This window comes from Gamsiella multidivaricata (assembly GCF_025024155.1).
Source record: "Gamsiella multidivaricata strain RSA 2152 chromosome Unknown BC939scaffold_1, whole genome shotgun sequence".
Classification (NCBI taxonomy): Eukaryota; Fungi; Mortierellomycota; class Mortierellomycetes; order Mortierellales; family Mortierellaceae; genus Gamsiella; species Gamsiella multidivaricata.
The window spans coordinates 537,579-554,980 of NW_026251709.1; the positions used below are offsets into that span (position 1 = coordinate 537,579).

General features: G+C 49.1%; 7 protein-coding genes across 7 annotated transcripts; 5 read left to right on the forward strand and 2 right to left on the reverse strand.

Annotated features, from left to right (window-relative positions):
- Positions 1-307: 307 nt before the first annotated feature.
- Positions 308-1,580, reverse strand: BC939DRAFT_482693 (3-hydroxyacyl-CoA dehydrogenase; the record flags this gene model as incomplete). Its single annotated transcript, XM_051559141.1, has 3 exons — positions 308-484; positions 608-749; positions 958-1,580. 3 exons carry the CDS (start codon positions 1,578-1,580, stop codon positions 308-310), a joined length of 942 nt encoding a protein of 313 aa, XP_051417829.1.
- A 404-nt stretch (positions 1,581-1,984) lies between these two features.
- Positions 1,985-4,506, forward strand: BC939DRAFT_434072 (uncharacterized protein). Its single transcript, XM_051553325.1, has 8 exons — positions 1,985-2,499; positions 2,593-2,657; positions 2,844-2,942; positions 3,036-3,117; positions 3,215-3,960; positions 4,050-4,264; positions 4,348-4,394; positions 4,484-4,506. Exons 1-6 carry the CDS (start codon positions 2,208-2,210, stop codon positions 4,188-4,190), a joined length of 1,425 nt encoding a protein of 474 aa, XP_051417830.1. The 5' UTR covers positions 1,985-2,207; the 3' UTR covers positions 4,191-4,264; positions 4,348-4,394; positions 4,484-4,506.
- Positions 4,507-6,612: 2,106 nt separating this feature from the next.
- BC939DRAFT_390849 (glycoside hydrolase superfamily) lies at positions 6,613-8,227 on the forward strand (the record flags this gene model as incomplete). The annotated part of the gene is made up of 2 exons (XM_051551920.1): positions 6,613-7,609; positions 7,728-8,227. 2 exons carry the CDS (start codon positions 6,613-6,615, stop codon positions 8,225-8,227), a joined length of 1,497 nt encoding a protein of 498 aa, XP_051417831.1.
- A 1,130-nt stretch (positions 8,228-9,357) lies between these two features.
- Positions 9,358-11,973, forward strand: BC939DRAFT_418194 (tim-barrel domain-containing protein; the record flags this gene model as incomplete). The annotated part of the gene is made up of 4 exons (XM_051553033.1): positions 9,358-9,817; positions 9,918-10,716; positions 10,827-11,539; positions 11,582-11,973. 4 exons carry the CDS (start codon positions 9,358-9,360, stop codon positions 11,971-11,973), a joined length of 2,364 nt encoding a protein of 787 aa, XP_051417832.1.
- Positions 11,974-12,019: 46 nt separating this feature from the next.
- BC939DRAFT_434085 (NUDIX hydrolase domain-like protein) lies at positions 12,020-13,272 on the reverse strand. Its single transcript, XM_051553326.1, has 4 exons — positions 13,123-13,272; positions 12,983-13,032; positions 12,699-12,893; positions 12,020-12,548 (listed from the first exon to the last, which is right to left on the reverse strand). Exons 1-4 carry the CDS (start codon positions 13,192-13,194, stop codon positions 12,155-12,157), a joined length of 711 nt encoding a protein of 236 aa, XP_051417833.1. The 5' UTR covers positions 13,195-13,272; the 3' UTR covers positions 12,020-12,154.
- Positions 13,273-13,546: 274 nt separating this feature from the next.
- BC939DRAFT_482695 (DNA-repair protein rad2) lies at positions 13,547-15,246 on the forward strand (the record flags this gene model as incomplete). The annotated part of the gene is made up of 6 exons (XM_051559142.1): positions 13,547-13,734; positions 13,822-13,924; positions 14,036-14,209; positions 14,315-14,518; positions 14,648-14,866; positions 14,977-15,246. 6 exons carry the CDS (start codon positions 13,547-13,549, stop codon positions 15,244-15,246), a joined length of 1,158 nt encoding a protein of 385 aa, XP_051417834.1.
- Positions 15,247-15,445: 199 nt separating this feature from the next.
- BC939DRAFT_434088 (WD40-repeat-containing domain protein) lies at positions 15,446-17,387 on the forward strand. Its single transcript, XM_051553327.1, has 4 exons — positions 15,446-15,709; positions 15,800-15,913; positions 16,029-16,743; positions 16,847-17,387. The coding sequence occupies exons 1-4, from the start codon at positions 15,494-15,496 to the stop codon at positions 17,347-17,349; spliced, it is 1,548 nt and encodes a 515-aa protein (XP_051417835.1). The 5' UTR covers positions 15,446-15,493; the 3' UTR covers positions 17,350-17,387.
- Positions 17,388-17,402: the final 15 nt, after the last annotated feature.

Genomic DNA, 17,402 nt, shown 5'->3' on the forward strand with positions numbered 1-17,402 from the left:
ATAGGGGTCTACGCGGATTAATCAAGTACTGTGCAAGGATGATATGGCATACCTATCAAGATCAGCGTGGATCTATAGTCCTCCCGCCAGATTCGTATGTCGACTACAGAGCGATGAGAATCGAGGGGTTAGCGTGGCAGGATGTGGACGGGCACTTTAGGTCCACCTTTATGTTCATGTTCATGTTTCTTTTTTTGTCCAATGTTTTTATTCCATAGGGATATCTACAAGTTGTGTTTTTAGCAATAGGCATTGACTCAATTGCATTCTTTTTTTCTTTTTTTTTCACTGCGTTCCGTTTCGTCTTTTACTTCTTGCCTGCAACGCCGTTGTAAGGGTAGAAGCCCTGTCCAGACTTGCGTCCCAAGTTGCCCTGAGCAACCAACTCCTCCAAAAGCTTGACGGGAGCGACCAAGTTGGCATCGATCTTGCCATCCTTGCGCCAGCCATCGACAATGAACTTCATGGTATCCAGACCGACGAACTATATATCGTTTCAAGCAAACGATAGAAAAGCAAAAAAAAAAAAAAAAGCGAGAACCGGGAGTTAGCGGACATCGTCTCACGTGAAATTAGATCAGGGCATGAACCTAAAAACGAAACGTACGTCGGCAAGCTCGAAAGGACCCATGGGGAATCCAGCACCCAACTTCATGGCGGTATCAACATCCTGAGGAGTAGCTTCGCCACGCTCAACAATGCGGAGAGACTCCATCATGTAAGGGACCAAGAGACGGTTGACGATGAATCTATATTCCACAAAGATTATAAGAAAAGATAAAATAAAAAAGTAGATAAAAACGTTAGAGCCTTTGTCAGCCCTGGGCTATAAAATCTTCACATGCCACTTGGTACCCGGCTTCTTGCGGTGGATCGTACAAAGATCCCCGAAGGATCTCATTTCTTTCCAGTCTCTCTACTTTACATTTCTATGAAGAGAAACAGTGTATTGCTTACCCAGGGGTGTCCTTGCAGGAGACAGGGGTCTTCTTCATGCGCGTGCAGACATCCATGAGCGAATCGAAAGAGTCCTGGCTGGTTTCGTTTGTGCGGATCACCTCGACCAACTTCATCTGGGGGACGGGGTTGAAGAAGTGAAGTCCTCCGAAGCGATCTGCCCTCTTGGTGGCTTTGGCAATTTCCTCGATGGGCAAGGAGGAGGTGTTGGAGCAGAAGAGGGTGTGCTCGGGAGCGACCTTGTCCAACATGGCGAACAGCTGCTGCTTGGTCTTCAGGTTCTCGACAATAGCCTCGACGATCAGATCTGCATCCTTGGAGGCAGCCTCAGAGTCGGTGCTGATCTTGATCTTGGACATGGTCTTGTCGATGAATTCCTTTTGCTTGTCCGCATCCTCGGGGAACTGCTTCTTGGCAATACGCTTGAGGGACGAGGTAATAATGTCCTGGCCCTTCTTGAGGGCCTCGGGGTTGAGGTCGACCATCGTGACGTTGAACGCGTTCTGGGCCGCGACCTGGACGATACCGGCGCCCATGAGCCCTGAGCCGAAGACGGTGATATTCTTGACGTTGGTGGGGGCATAGGCAGAGGACGAGGTCGAGAATGAGGAGGTCATGGTCATGGAGGTCAGAGGACGCATGAGGGCGGCAGGGTTGGCCGAGGCCACACGACGGACAGCAGAGAGCATTATAGGAGGAGCGAGGTTTTTGGTTGGTAGCGGGTGGAAAGAGTGAAGAGGATGGAAAGGAAAGAGAAAGAAGAAAAGGAATGGAGCAGGAGGAATAAGAACAAGAATAAGAGCAAGAACAAGAACAAGAACAGGGAAAAAGAGTTTGCCCACGGACAACGGTGCGCGTTCGCATTGGGTGTGGGGGGGAAGGAGCCGCCTTTCCTTAACTGCATGCAAACAGCCATTTAAGTAAGTTTCCAGCGCATTCTCCAATTGCACGATGTCCATGAAACAGGGTACTGAGAGTGTGCACTGCCCCTTTTTTCTGAATGGATTATGGATTCCAATTTATACTCCTCATGTATTTGAATGCTGGTGTCCCCTCTCTTTCTTTCCTCGTCTCTTCTCTCGCTACTACCCCACACAACCGTCGCATCCCTCTCTCTCGCTCTCTCTCGTTCTCCACATTCTGCGCACTGAATCCGTCCAAACTAACTCTCAGCCCTCAACCCCCCTCGTCCTTTCAAGATACATTCCCTAATCAAACGCGCCTCTATTTCGTTCCAAGAATTCAGAGGCATGAATGACACCTACTCCCAGGTCCGCGAGGAAGACTCGCCAATCCAACCTCAGCCCATTTCCAATCGGGGCAATGGGCATCCAGATCACATAATCGTCGCAGACATGACCTCCTACGGCACCGGAGACGAGACCATCCGCAGCAAGGCCCCCAGAAGACGATATAGCCACAAATCGACAACATCCAGCTCGTCTTCAAGCTCTGGTCTGTCACGGCCGGCACCATTGCCATCGGGTCTTAGCCGATTCAAGAAAGCAACCGACCAGATCGTCGCTGCCCGACGAATGTCGAGTAAGTCCATGTGAGCTGTAACCTTCCCCCTATTGGTCTAAGGGACGCTTTTTTCGCATTCTGATCGATATAACCTGCTTCGTGGTCTTGTAGCGTACGCCATGAATGGCCAGGGTGTTGATGTCTCGGATATGGACAGTATCTTCAGCTGCATCGAGGTACGGTATTGCGCTCCTAAATTGAGTGCAAGTCAGGGAACACAGCGATAAGAATGACGATGCGGGGGGATGGATCACTCATGACATAAGGATGAGCCAGCTCCCTGGAATAGCTTAATTTTGTGCTTTAAAGTCCGTGCGCCTCTAATTTGAATCTCAATATTGCTGTCAATGCTGTGTGGATAGAGCACTGTCGATGTACTGGCAATGGATATGGACAGCGCCCGATATACGAAGCGGTCAGGGATGAACAACGAAGAATTCTTGATGTGGCTGGAACAGCCTGTAGGTGAACAAACAATGTGCACGATGAGGCACGACTGTGGATCTTGATCTTTCGTTTTACTTACTGTTCCATTCACATTATTTGTTCAATAGAGACCAGAGTGGTCGAAGGTACGATGGATCAACATCAATGGAATGAGCTGGGATGTCATCAAGGCCATCTCTATCAAATATAGTACGACGGGCTGCAGCTTGCTTCTACGAATGCAGTTGTGTCTGCAGCTGTTGAATTCACTACTAAAATTCTTCTTTGCCCTGCGTTTGATATCCAGGTCTGCACCACTTGGCCGTCGAAGACTTGTTGCATGTGCCACAACGAACTAAGGTCGACATTTATCCTAAGCAAACATACATCGCATTAACTCTTCTGACTTTAATGGAGACCCTTGAAAACGGCGAAGTCAGGGAAGTCGATCCAACAGCAACCTCGACCGGAATACACCCAGACATCCTGAGCCACCGCTTACCACTGGACAAACTGGACCATTACAAGCAACAATATCCTGTTAGCTATAACCGCGAGGGAGGTTTTAAGGTCGAATTGGAGCAAGTCACCATGTTCCTGCTGGACGACGGTACCTTAATCACGATGTTCCAAGTATCTGGAAAGTCCGTGGTGGCACCCATTGCCGGACGAATCATACAAGACTTCTCGATCGTCAGAAAGAATAACGATGCCAGCTTTCTGCTTCAGTCAGTCATTGACGGCATTGTGGACCATGCGATTCCCATCACGGACGCCTTTCGCCAGGCGATTAATGAGCTAGAGACACATGTGCTGGCATTACCGAGTATGAAGTTTACAAAGGAACTTCATCAGATGACAGCGCAGCTTTCGACGTTGAAGCGTACATTGGCACCGACTCAGACTCTCGTTCATGCGTTGCGGGGAAAGGATGAACGAAGTCCTTTGTCAAGTCTATCCAGGACATATATGGGAGACGTGGCGGATCACTGCAATACCCTTGTGGAAGACATTGACTCAATGCTCTCTCTCTGCGCTGCGCTTATCGACATGGTAACATAACGCCTCCGCTTTATGGGACAATCACGAGTGGAGCGACGTATTCGGTGTTAATATGCCTCGATCTTCCATGCCGCGTTTAGATTTTCAACCTTATCGCATATGATACGAACGAATCCATGCGGCGCCTGGCTCTGGTCTCGATTATCTTTCTTCCCATCACATTCATTGCTGGAGGTTCGTCCCATTACTATGGCTTGCGTTTCGTACCTTCTTTGGGCTAAGTATTAACCATGGGATCTTGTGTAAAATTTAGTATACGGCACGAACTTTGAGGATTTCCCCGAGCTGAAGCACAGTACGTTCATTGATTTAGACACGCACAGCAGCCATCTCGTCTTTATGAATAGCCGGCTAACGATCCTCCATTGATTTCGGTAGACATCTCTTACTTCTGGATTATTTGCGCGGTTGTCACTGCGTTGGTAGTAAGTATTACGCCATGGTGAGGTTGACCCGAGACACACTGTTTATTATCATGCTAATGCAAAGCACTGTTTGCGGATATCAACCATAGCTCATTGGCTTTATCATGGAATGGCTCAAAAACCAATGGAGGGCGTCGAAGGTGGAGAAACGTCTTGGGCAGAGAGAGCCTGTCAGCATCGGCACTGGTCATTCGAGAAGCGTCCTGTGGTGTGTCTGAGCTGTGTGAATTCCTAGGGCTATGTGGCAGCGTCTCTCAGTGAGACCTTGACAGCATAATCAGCATAAATAATAAAATGTGCTGTCTTAAAAGCCATGCGTAACTCGGTAGATCCTTCTTTTCTCCACACTCCTCCAGACACCCACACTAAGAATACACTTCCTTCGACAGCAAGATACACTCCAACATGGTTGCTATGATCAATAGATACAAGGTACACTTTGAAGTGGTTCGGAGGATGGATTATCCACTGTTTGTTCGATCCACCGCTTACACCTCCTTCTTTATCGCTGTTTTTTTTTTTTTTTTTTTTTTTTCCCTCCTGCTGCTGCTTTTGTCTACTGCAGGCGCTACCTCAAAAGACGCGCAACTACATCCAACTCGGTAAGTTAGCGAGACCCGTCGGCTTTTATGGACTGGACAAGTTCAGCCGGACCTTTACCAGAAGGGTTTGCTCTTTTTTTTTTTCCGTCCTTGAACCAACACTTTTTATTGTATTTTATTTTATTTTTTGTCTCTACACGAGCATGTTTCTGTGCCATGTAACTACGCACATGTTCCCATAGCCTTTCATCTCTAATATGACGCACCTACTCTACCTACTCTACCTTTGCCCAAACAGGTGGGGCGAGTGCGGCTGCATTGGGATTCTACTACCGCAACAGGATTATGGATATGATGGGCCCTGCGAGACGCGAGGCCAGAGAGGCCGCCCATCAGGCTGCCCTTGACGTTAATCAGAGGACGAAGCCTTAAGCAAGACAAGGCAAGAACCGTGACTGGACCATTCGAACCTTGAAGGAAAAGCAGGCGGGGGCGGATTAAGGGGAAGGTTGTTTGATCCGTTGATTTCCAAGGGAGAGAGGATCGATTGTCATCGACGCGTCGCTTATCGCACGCACACTTTCTCGCTTTTTTTTTTTTTCTTTTTCCGTCGATATGCAACATTAGTGCTGTGTTTCTTATCTTTCCATCAATTGTATCGCCATACATTGAGTAAAGTCTTTTGGTCTCTGGTGGCAAATATGTGTGGTGTGTTATATGTGCTGTATGTGTTGAGCGGCCAAGTGAAATGCAACCAGTGCAGCTGCACCTGTTTAAGTCGCGTTTTGAAAAACGATTCTCCGCCTTGGGCGCTAACCTTGTTGCGGACGATAACGTTGTCCCTGCAGCTGGGAATGGCCTGATGAATTCGATGAGAGCATTCATTTTTGTTCCGTGCGTCATTTGTAAGGAAAGAGGGCCCCACAGGACGCATGCATCGCAATCACGATGGCAGCGGTAGTTCACAGGCCCATTGTTTGTGAGTGCGAGCTCGATGGGCGGGGTGACGATGTCATGCGCGCATCATTGCTGCTACTTCACCGTACTGCAGCGGTGTGCGCCTTCCTATTTTTAAAGCGGCCGTTGACAAAGACGCGGTGGGTGCACTGTGGTGCCTGAGCGGGGTAAATCACCTTCTTGTTCGCTCTAGATGCCGGTGGTCTGTTCCTGAGAAAACCCCATGCTGCTGTTGTTTGTCTGCCGTCGGCGGTCGTCCCCTGGTGCTGAGGCGACATTCGCTCATTGATTGCCCCATGGTCATCGCACTTCATCCTCCGTCTTCATCGCCCGGCCAAGTTTGCCCCATTCGGTCACTGGTGCAACCACCGTAGTCATATTCCTCAATTGGAAACCTGTGCTGGCCCCACGCAGCTACAATTCGCTCATTTCTCTTGCCACTAATATTGACGTACTTTACTCTTGATTATGGTTTGCTTATCTATCTTCGCGCACAATTGCATATATACTCTCCATTTCACACCTACCGCGTCAAAACCCCCCAGTCTCTAACAGCCCTTCTCTCTGCTTGCAGCTCGCCATTGCTTTCCCTTTCTTTCGCCTCAGGATCCCCTCCCGACCTCGCTTATTATCGCTACAACCATTGCCACTTCCACCCACCATCTCTTTATATTGCTCAGGAACGCGACCACAACAAACCACATTTTTATATACTACAGATGGGACCACATAAACATAATGAGCGATCGTGCTTTCGCCGATATCTATGCCTCATCATCCTCGCCGCCCTCGTCATCATAGCGGCTGCCATCGCAATACCGCTCGCCATCATCAAGCCATGGGAAAAGAACAAAGGCTCCTCAGAGTTAGGAAATGGATCAGAAACACCGAACTTGATCCCCGATAATACTCCCATCACACCATCATCCGACAACTCAGCAAAGGTTAACAGCTATACCCCAGCTCTTGATCAGCCCTTTGATTATGCCGGCGGGACTGTCAAGATGCGCGGCGTCAACCTTGGAGGATGGCTGGTCCTGGAACCCTTCATCACGCCCTCGCTCTTCAATCCCTATATCTCTGCCGGTGTCATCGACGAGTGGACACTTTGCGCACATTTGGGACAAGATGCCGCCAAGACCCTGCTCGAGAACCATTACGCGTCCTGGGTCACCGAGGACACTTTTGTGCAGCTCAAGAACCTCGGCCTGAACCATGTCCGTATCCCAGTTGGTTTTTGGGCCATGGGCAACCTGACCGCTGGAGAGCCCTACGTCCCAAATGTCGCGTGGAAGTACTTGCTTCGTGGTATCGAATGGGCTCGCAAGTACGGCATCCGTGTCATGGTCGAACTGCATGGTGCGCCCGGATCTCAGAATGGCTGGAACCACTCTGGCAGGTCCGGTCAGATCGATTGGATCAATGGAACCATGGGCCCCATGAATGCCCAGCGGACGCTGCCATATCTGCAACAGATGGCGTCCCTCTTCTCGACCCCGGCTTATGTCCACGTAAATCCTATTGTGGGCATGCTGAACGAACCTGCTGCGTACGTTATTGGTGCCGAGAAAGTTATGGCCTGGTACAAGCAAGCATTCGCAGCCTTCAGACAGTCAACTGGAGCCAGCAAGGGTCCTTGGTCAATCATTCACGACGGTTTCTTGGGTCTCGAGGCGTGGTCCGGTTTCATGAAAGGCGCTGACCGCCTTATGATCGGTATGCACCACGACATCTATGTTTGTTTCCAGTTTGAACGACCTCTGATCTTGGTGACAAAAGAGCGCCCACTAACATATAATTCGTGTCTTTATCACTATATCCTTGATATCTTTAGATGTCCATCAGTACATTATGTTCAACGAGAACTTGATGAACATGAACCAGACTGCTCAACTCAAGTTCGCATGCGAGCAATGGGGCTCAGCCTCGTCGACGAGCACCAAGAACTTTGGCCCCACCATGGTCGGCGAATTCTCCGTTGCTGTCAATGACTGCGCGACATATCTCAATGGCATTGGTGTCGGCTGCCGCTGGGAGGGTACCTTCCCCGGCTCTAAACCCCACTCTGCAAACAGCACGTGCGCTCACGAGAACGATGTTTCGTTCTACAGCACCGCGTACAAGCAGTTCCTAGCCAATTTCTTCAACGCTCAATTGGATGCGTTTGAACAGGGCGCGGGCTGGTTCTACTGGAACTTCAAGACAGAATCCAATCCGCTGTGGTCGTATTTTGATGGAGTCGAGAATGGATGGATTCCCAAAGATGTGAACAACCGCGGACCGAGCTTTTGTGCCACGAACGGCTTTTCAACCAGCAAGGCTCTCGATTCATAGACATACCATAACCCTCCTCCATATATGATCTACAAAACAAACTCACTGACGATCTCAATGTATTTCTTTTTTTCATATCCCGCGATCGCTACCGAGATTTGATTCGTAGTACCATGCACTACAATTGGTCTTGTTCAGTTGTTTCTTCCGCAGCTCGCCACCTCACCATCAATTCTTTGGCCTGTGGAGGAACAAGTTTGTTGTATCTATAGATTCGCGAGATCCATGCTTGTAAAATCTTGCGCCCATTACCAGTGAGATGGTCTCATCGGCTACACAAGTGTTTTTTTTTTTAATCCTTGTTTGTGTATTTTTAATCTCAACTTGGGATGGACTATATGACGTTTCAGTGTCCCATATCGGATACCGCACCTCTGGATGGATGCTCAGAATGTTCCTAAATTTCAAATGTCTCGTTCCCTCCACAGGCCGAACTAGACCCTGTTCTGGCCGCCCAAACTCTCCGTAAACAATACACCGGCGCCCATTTTCTGCAGGAGCATGTTGGATGGATGAAAGGTGTATACACATCGACTATATACATGTAGAAAACCACGGACCGTCCAACCAAAGATTGCAGGTCTGTGTGCGACGTACCAGAAATGAGAGGCTCACCTTATCGTGCAGGATCTACAGAAAAGCTCCAGAAAAGAACATGTCAACAAACTCGCGCCGCTACCTTAGTACCCTAATTTTTTTTTCTATACGACAAAGCGCTAGATCAACCTGTGGTCGCTTGTCCGTATGGCTCCGCTATGGCTCCGCTTTAGGCTATGCAATAAGTGCATTTCGGCGCAGATACACTGCCTTATAATGTGTTCGATAGAACCTGTTTTCTACGGCTATAAATCTAGACTGGCCTCCATCTCCCGCTCTTCTTCTTTGCCTCTTCGCCACTCTGCAGCCACTTCACCTCCCCTACTACTTCCTTATTTCCGCTGTCGCGACTTTTTCTTCTTTTTTTGTTCATTTCCGTCCTTTTCCATTCTTTCGATCATTTCAATCTTCCTGTCTCCCATTTGCCCAGTCTAGTCGCTATGATGGCCAAGAAAAGTGGTTCGCTCTCTTGGGCCTCGCTAGGAGTCATCGCCACCGTGCTGCTCCACGCGCTGGCCTCGAGCAACCTCGCCATGGCGGCTCCTGCGCCAGTAAATTCGACCGCGTCTCTCCAGGGTCTCGTGCAGCGTCTTTTGCCGCGATCGTACCACAATGCCTTTGATTTCAAACTGGTATCGGACTTGGCACCACCAACACCCGAGAACAAGTATGACGTGTTCCGCGTCTCGAACAAGAACTCGACCAATGCCGCCCGTATCATGATCGAGGGAACCACCCTGTCTGCCCTGAGTCGCGGACTGAAGTATTATTTGGATCAGGCTGGTCAGGTCGAGCTGACCTGGAGCGGCAACCGCTTCGATGAGCTCCCCCAAACACCACCACCCGTGCCTGATCTGGAGATCGACACTAAAAAAGTTGCTACCGCCGGACACGTCCGTGGAAGTATTGTCCCCTGGAGGTATTACACCAACGTTGTCTCCTATGGTTACCAATTTGCCTTCTGGGACTGGAAGCGCTGGGAGCGTGAAATCGGTATGAAGCGTAGTCAAATTGTTTGCCTTAAGGAAAATTCGTGCTCTCAATCGCTTAGATTATCAGTTTATCTAACAATGTTTATGACTTTCTTGTGCAGATTGGATGGCTCTGAACGGCATTAACATGTTGCCTGCCATGATCGGTCAGGAGTACGTCGTCCGCGAGTTCTACCGCAGCCTGGGCCTTACGGACGAGGACATTGACAGCTTCATTGCCGGTCCCGCTTACATGCCTTGGCAGCGCATGGGTAATCTCCAAGGTTCCTGGAACCACGATCTTTTGAACAGCAGTGCCGCCAACGAGCTCGTCTACAAGAAGAAATGGATCGATGCTCAGTGGGACCTTCAGCAGTTGATCCTGGCGCGTCTCCAGGCCCTTGATATCACTGCAGTCCTGCCCACTTTCCAGGCCTTTGTTCCCCGAGCACTTGTGAACAAGTTCCCCAACAACGAATTCAAGAACACGAGTGTCTGGTCCTTCTTCCCCGAAAAATACACCATGGTCACCTATGTAGAGCAGACGGACCCCCTCTTCAACGAGCTCTCTACCAAATTCCTGCAGCTTCAGCAGAAGATGAATAATGGTTACCAGGCTCACTATTACCTGCTGGATCTGTACAACGAGTTGGTCCCTGACTGTGTCACTCCTGAGTGTCTTAAGGCGACAACGACTAGTGTCACGAAGGCGTTGCAGGCTGCAGACAAGGATGCGGTTTGGGTGATGCAGGGATGGTTCCTGACGAACACTGCCATTTGGACACCCGAGGCCACCGCCGCTTACTTCCAAGGTATTCGCGATGCCAACGGCACGCCTTTCATCTACGATTTGGCTTCAGAATCCATGCCCATCTGGAATTCGAATGATGGATTCTATGGAAACAACTTTGGCTGGAGTTTGTAAGTTCATCTCCGCTTCTTTTCTATCGCCTCTTCGTGGTTTGGTTATCCGAGTCCAAAATACATGTTGTTCATATATATATTTTTTACTTTTTATTATCTTCACCTAGGCTTAACAACTTCGGTGCTGCCCAAGGTCTGTTTGCAAAGCTTCCTGAGCTGCTGACCGTTCCTTTCGAGGCCTACGAACAGTACTCCGGCAACTTGAAGGGTATGGGTGTCACTGCTGAGGGTATCAACAACAACGAGTACATCTATCAGACCATGCTGGAGTTACCCTGGCACAGCCCTAAGGAGACCATCAACGGCACCCAGCATCTCCAGCAGTTCATCCGCCGTCGCTATGGTGCCACCAAGGCCACGGCTCTTGTCCAGGATGCATGGAACAAGTTGCGTCAGACTGTTTGGGATTGCCAGTCCGGCCAGGCCTCGCAGAGCAAATCCTTTGTCGAAAAGTTGCCCGCACTTAACATGACCAACACCGACTGGTTGGGCACTGTCTTCTGGTACAACCAGACCATCGTCGTCCAGGCCTGGGATCAGCTGGTCCGAGCCGCCCTCCACGAGCAGCACGCCAATGTCCCCAAGTCATTCAAATTCGATCTGGTCGACACGACCCGTGAGGTCCTATTGGCAACCGTGTTCCCTGCGCTGCACGAGTCCCTTATCGACGGTTATGAGACCAAGAATCTCCAGAAGATCAGGAACTATGGTCGCCAGATCATCGCCCTTATCCGCGATGCTGATACGCTGTTGAACACCAGCCCTTTCTTCTCCCTTGGCAGCTTTATCCGCGAGGCTAAAGCCTCGATCGACCCCACCGGTAAGCTGAACCAGAAGGTCACTTTCGAGACTAACACTTCAGGAGGCCCCTCTAAGGCCGGATACGAGCAGTTCTTGGAGTCGAATGCGCGTAACATCGTGACCTGGTGGGGTCCTGAGGGCACTGGCCCACCAGGCTCGCTGCCTGATTATGCCTCGAAGCAGTGGGGTGGTCTGCTCAACTCATTCTACTTGCCTCGCTGGGAGTTGTTCATCCAGCAACTGGAACAGGCTGTTGCCACCAAGACCGCTTGGGACCCAGAGGATTACTTGAAGAAGAACTTGGCTCGTGAGGCACAGTGGCAGGCAGAAGTTTGGGGCCGTCGCCCTGGAGAGACTGTTCTCAACGGTCAAGAATCCACGGAGGTTGTGCGTGAGTTGTGGGACAAGTACCGTGCTTTGGCGGTCAAGATTGCTGCTGGCGGCAAGGCTTAAGAAGCTTGTAAGCACAGTATAAAAAATATAATATTAGATAGAAGATCCTTAGATCGCTTATTTTATTTATTTTTTAAAGCGACTTCTTTTCAGTTCAGTTTGACATTTGAACATTGGCGCTTTTGTTATCTAATCTATAACGTTTATTGTTTTTATGAAAGGTACATGCTATACATACTCTTTAATCCTCGAAAGAGGCGATGGTACCATCCAGAGCAAACTCTCTAGGGACGCCTGCAAGATTCTTTTCCAGATGATAATCGAACATAGCAAAGGGTCCACTCTTGGGCTGAGTGGCCGTGAAGGATGTGGTGGCCATGGTTGCGGACAAGCTGACTGCAGATGTCGTTGAGTTGACCATGACTGGATCTGCCACGGTCGTGGTCGTGGCCGTGGTAACCGTGGAGGGTTCTAATCCAGTTGATTCTTCGAGAGGCTTGTGCTTAAAATACATTCTGCCATAGAACGGGTCTTGCCCCTCCAGAAGTATAGGAAGCCAGATGCGATCATCTTCCCACATCTGGTCAAAGGGAATATCCGCAAAATTGAACCATTGCGGACGCATTTCTTCACATCTAGGAAAACGATGTAATAGGATAGGGAACATGTTCAAAAAAAAAAAAAAAAAAAAAAAAGAAACGCGCGCTTTGTCAATTGGAATCAGTTGAAAATTATATATGAAAAGATCCCAGGAAGTGTGCGCTGCAGTGCAGTGCTGAGCTTACTCTCGGATCTGGCCCTCATACTGATAGGCCTTATAGACATGCACCTCTAGACCGACGGGATCGTTTTCAAACACGAAGAGGAGGACGCCGGCCTTTTGGAAGCGTTCAGGACTGACAGTGATACCGGCTTCTTCTTCCAGCTCACGTAGGGCACCTTGCTGAATTGTCTCGCCCGGTTCGACTTTACCACCGAAACTATATGGTATGTGAGAAGGAGGTGTGTTATTAAAGCAAAGATCGGGACAAATTAATTGTTGAGGATGGAAGAGAGCTAATCTACATACCCATTCCAGAGGTGGGCGCCAAAGCCTCGCTTCTTGTATCCGAGTAGGATCTGCAGAGAGATATAGATGGGCTAATTAGAGTGCGGTTTTGGGCATAGTTGTTCGCCCTGAGAAAGTGGTGCAGTTGAGTATTGCGGTGCCTTTTGCAGGTCCTTGTCAATGACCAGGATGAGGGTCAGGACTTTCTTCGATGTGATGCGGAAGGGATCCATGGCGATGTACTCAGTTCAATGTTGGATGATGGACCGAAGATGAATCAGTTACTGAGGGAGCGAAGAGAACGCGGCTAGAAGGGCGGCAGGGGTATTTTTTTTTTCCTTTGCTGGAGATCAAGATGGTCACTTTTTGCCACCAAAAATGAGTCTGTTGTGTTTTGTTCAGGGTCGCGTCTTTCTTCCTCTTCTCTTTTTTTTTTTTTTTTGTATGCACGTTTTGGCCACACCCTCACGTCTCCCGCTCCCCAACTCCACCGCGCTCACCCGACTCTTGCAGAAACGACCGCTGCGACAAGCATTCATTCAGCCACTTGTCCACACCTTCTCCTTCCACTCGGGATCCATCGCCATGGGAATTCACGGTCTCTCCAAGGTCATTGGTGACAACGCAAAGGAGGCTATCAAAGAGGACGACATCAAGAACTACTTTGGACGCAAGGTCGCAATCGACGCTTCGATGTCCATCTATCAGTTCATGATTGCTGTCAGACAGCAGGATGGACAGCTCTTGCAGAACGAGAACGGAGAGACGACAAGGTAGGCCCTTACGTTTATGTCGACATGTCAAGCGGTTTGCGTGCGTGCTGGTTTTACTAAAACAAACCGTTTTGTACTGTGTTGTAGTCATTTGATGGGCATGTTCTATCGTACGCTGCGGATGGTCGATAACGGTATCAAACCTGTTTATGTCTTTGATGGCAAACCACCCACCTTGAAGTCTGGCGAGGTAACGACAAACGATTCTGATTGTCTTGTGGGAAATCACAAAAAAAAACACCAGCTCTTTCTAATGTCCACTATATGTATTACATGCATTTTCATTTCGTACGAAAACTAGCTTGCGAAGCGCACAGAGAAGCGTAAGGCGGCCACAGCAAGCAAAGAAGAGGCCGAGGAGATTGGTGACCAAGAAGCCATTGACAAGTTCAACAGACGCACAGTCAAGGTCACACCGGAACATAACGCAGAGTGCAAGAAGCTATTGAAGCTGCTTGGCATTCCATACGTCGATGTAGGTATCATTCCTCTTGTCGTTTGTCATTTGTCGGTTATATTGAATCATGTCCGCATGCTATTTGATAACTTATTGCTAACATGCTTGCATATGGTCTATTAGGCGCCATGCGAGGCGGAGGCCCAGTGTGCTGCATTGGCAAAGTCTGGAAAGGTGTATGCGGCAGGATCGGAAGATATGGATACCTTGACATTTGGATCACCCATCCTACTGCGCCATTTGACGTTCAGTGAGGCCAAGAAGATGCCCATCAGTGAAATTTCGCTCAACAAAACTTTGGGCGGACTCAATTTTACCATGGATGAGGTATGCTGGATGTCCATTATGCACAACTCTACGGCCTTTTTTATTTTATTTTTTTTATTTTTCTGTACATTGATGTCTCTATATTTTGAACTGACACTGGACATTCTTTGTTGCGGTGCTTGCTCACAGTTCGTGGACCTGTGTATCCTGTTGGGATGCGACTACTGCGACTCGATCAAGGGTATTGGACCGACACGAGCGATCCAGTTGATCAAAGAACACAAGAACATTGAGACGATTTTAGAGAACATTGACCAGAAGCGCTATCCTATTCCTGAGCACTGGCCCTACAAGGATGCGCGCGAGTTGTTCTTGAATCCTCTTGTCAAGGATCCCGCTGAGATCGAGGTAAATCATCTTTGCTACATTAACTCTTTGGTTAGATCATGCCAGGATTGATTGCATCCAGGGGGCTGACGATTGAACCTCCAATATCTATTGTCTCCCCATTCTTTTAGATCAAATGGGACAAGCCAGATGTAGAAGGCTTGGTCGAGTTTTTGGTCAGGGACAAAGGATTCAGTGAGGAGCGTGTGCGCAAGGGATGCGAGAGACTGGAAAAGAACTTGAAGACCGCGACTCAGGGACGATTGGATGGCTTCTTTACAGTCCAGGCGTCGTCGGATAAGAAACGCAAAGTTGAGGAGGCTACAGGCGGCAAGTCAAAGAAGGCGGCACCAGCAAAGAGCAAGGCCACAGGAGCTGGACGTGGTCGGCCTAGAAAGTAATGTTTTTTTCTTCATATCATCACTCTGTAATATCGATCGCCCTCGACTCTCGATCGTTTTCAAATAAAGCTGTATCACCATTGATATGTTGAACGCGGGTGAAAATTGGTGGCAAATTTGCTGGTCACTGTTTTGATTCAGTCACAAACATATTTGCCTTTCTTTTTTTTTTTTTTTTTTTTTTGGTCCTGAGAGGTAGCTCTACAGCCGTTAACCTCATCTCATCCGCCAAAACGTTGAGCACGCCATGTTTGTCGAACTTGCATTAACCTCGTCCTCTGATGTAGGCGATGGTACCACATACCTCTGGAACCTGCACACTGGATCGATGCTGGGCTCGTTCAAGCAGAATATCACTCCTCTCCAGTCCATGGCCCTAGTGAACAATCCACGGAACCTGGGTAGCATCTTTTTGAGCGCGCAGGCCGAGAAGGGCATGATGCACGTTTACAACTTTCAGAAGGTTAGCAACCTCTTTTCATATGTTCCAACTATGGTATATGTTCTATTTCGCGCTCAATTGCTGACTGAAATGAATCTGTCGATGAATTAGGACCAAGTGTATATGAAGTTTCCATTGCCAGACAAGATTGTATGCCTGACAGTGTCTAGCCGCGGAACGTACTGTGCAGGAGGAACTGAAAGTGGTCGTATCCACATCTGGGAGGTAATACGGCGACATGTGGATCCGTGTCATACGAAGAAAAAAGTGTCGTTGGCGGAAACGGACCGGGACGGCAGTATCTGATCAAACATGTATTTTCGTACCTCCATGGATCTAGATTGCAACAGGAATTCTTCACAGGACATTCGATGCACACTACAAGAAGGTCACTGTCCTCCGGTTCTCGTCCGATGACACTGTCATGTTCTCAGGAAGTGAGGATGCCGTCGTTCATGTCTGGATGCTCAACTCACTTCTCGACGACTCATTCACGGATTCACCCGCACCACACTACTCCTGGACAGATCACACTCTCTCCATCACAGATATTCAATGCGGGATCGGTCGGTTCCATGGCGCCCGTGTCCTGACCTCGTCGCTGGATCATACGTGCAAACTCTGGGATCTCTCAACAGGCCTCCTGTTGACGACGTTCTTGTTTCCGACAAAGATTCTTGCATTAGCACTGGACCCATCAGAGCGGTTTTTTTTTGCAGCATCCGGTACACCTGCGGCTACGGCGTCTGCAGCAAACGAGGCGGACTATTTAATTTATCAGGCGTTGTTGTATAAGGCTAAGCATACGCAGCAGGGATATACGACGGTTGAGGCCGTGGATGGTGATTCGGGCTTGGAGCAGATTGGATTGGGAGGCGCGCAGAGGAATGGCGCTAGGGGCGGGGATTTGGTGATGAGGGGTCATCATCACCCAATTTTAAGGTTGGCGTTGAACTTTGACGGGTCGGCATTGGTCAGTGGAGACTCGAAGGGACACCTCATGGTCTGGGATGTTGCGAGTCGGCAAATGATCCGGGACATTAAGCAACACAAGGGTATGCTTGCGCAAGTTTTTTTTTTGAGAACATTTGAACTATGTCCTCCTGACTGCTAACCTCCTACAAATCTATCATATTGATTGCTCATGATGTGCTATAGGTGCCATTTCGTCAATTCACACACTTATCCAGCCCGCGGATCTGTACTCCAACACCACGCTTTCTGAGAAGCCCAAAGTCTCCCCCATTACGCCCTTCAAGCGGATCCCACAGTCCCGGATGGGCGAGGGAGGACCAGAAGTGAACGGCAACAACTCGATTGCGGATGATCCTCAAATTATGATCTCGACTTCGACCTCAAGTGTAGGACAAGCAGCAGCCCTTGCACAATCACAAGAGTTTCGGATTCTGGAAAGTGCACGTTGTGCATTAGTAGGGTCACGGTCCGGAGGGCTGAGCACTGCTGCCTCAGGAACGAAATCGTCAGCACAAGACTATGAGGAACTGCAGAAGCGATACCAAGAATTGGAGGCGAAGATGGCAGCGATGATGAGCGCAGGTGCAGCGGCGGCAGTGGCTCAACAGCCCGTGGTCTCGTCCTCAGATATCAGCGCGGCGTTGAGTGGGTTGAGGAGTTCAGGGACCAAGAGGCGAAAGGCCTAGGGACATCCAATTGCCAGAAATAAAACAGCACAGCCAATTTTTTCATTTCCTTT

Bases quoted from the DNA above. Each gene is read 5' to 3' on its own strand.
- BC939DRAFT_434072 (XM_051553325.1), top strand. From the start codon at position 2,208: ATGAATGACACCTACTCCCAGGTCCGCGAGGAAGACTCGCCAATCCAA. The intron at 2,658-2,843 runs GTACGGTATTGC...CTGTGTGGATAG, and splicing joins GTATCTTCAGCTGCATCGAG to AGCACTGTCGATGTACTGGC. The intron at 3,118-3,214 runs GTACGACGGGCT...TTTGATATCCAG, and splicing joins GGCCATCTCTATCAAATATA to GTCTGCACCACTTGGCCGTC.
- BC939DRAFT_434085 (XM_051553326.1), bottom strand. From the start codon at position 13,194: ATGGATCCCTTCCGCATCACATCGAAGAAAGTCCTGACCCTCATCCTG. The intron at 13,033-13,122 runs GCACCGCAATAC...ATCTCTCTGCAG, and splicing joins TTGACAAGGACCTGCAAAAG to ATCCTACTCGGATACAAGAA. The intron at 12,894-12,982 runs GTATGTAGATTA...CATACCATATAG, and splicing joins GGCGCCCACCTCTGGAATGG to TTTCGGTGGTAAAGTCGAAC.
- BC939DRAFT_434088 (XM_051553327.1), top strand. From the start codon at position 15,494: ATGTTTGTCGAACTTGCATTAACCTCGTCCTCTGATGTAGGCGATGGT. The intron at 15,914-16,028 runs GTAATACGGCGA...CCATGGATCTAG, and splicing joins GTCGTATCCACATCTGGGAG to ATTGCAACAGGAATTCTTCA. The intron at 16,744-16,846 runs GTATGCTTGCGC...GATGTGCTATAG, and splicing joins GGACATTAAGCAACACAAGG to GTGCCATTTCGTCAATTCAC.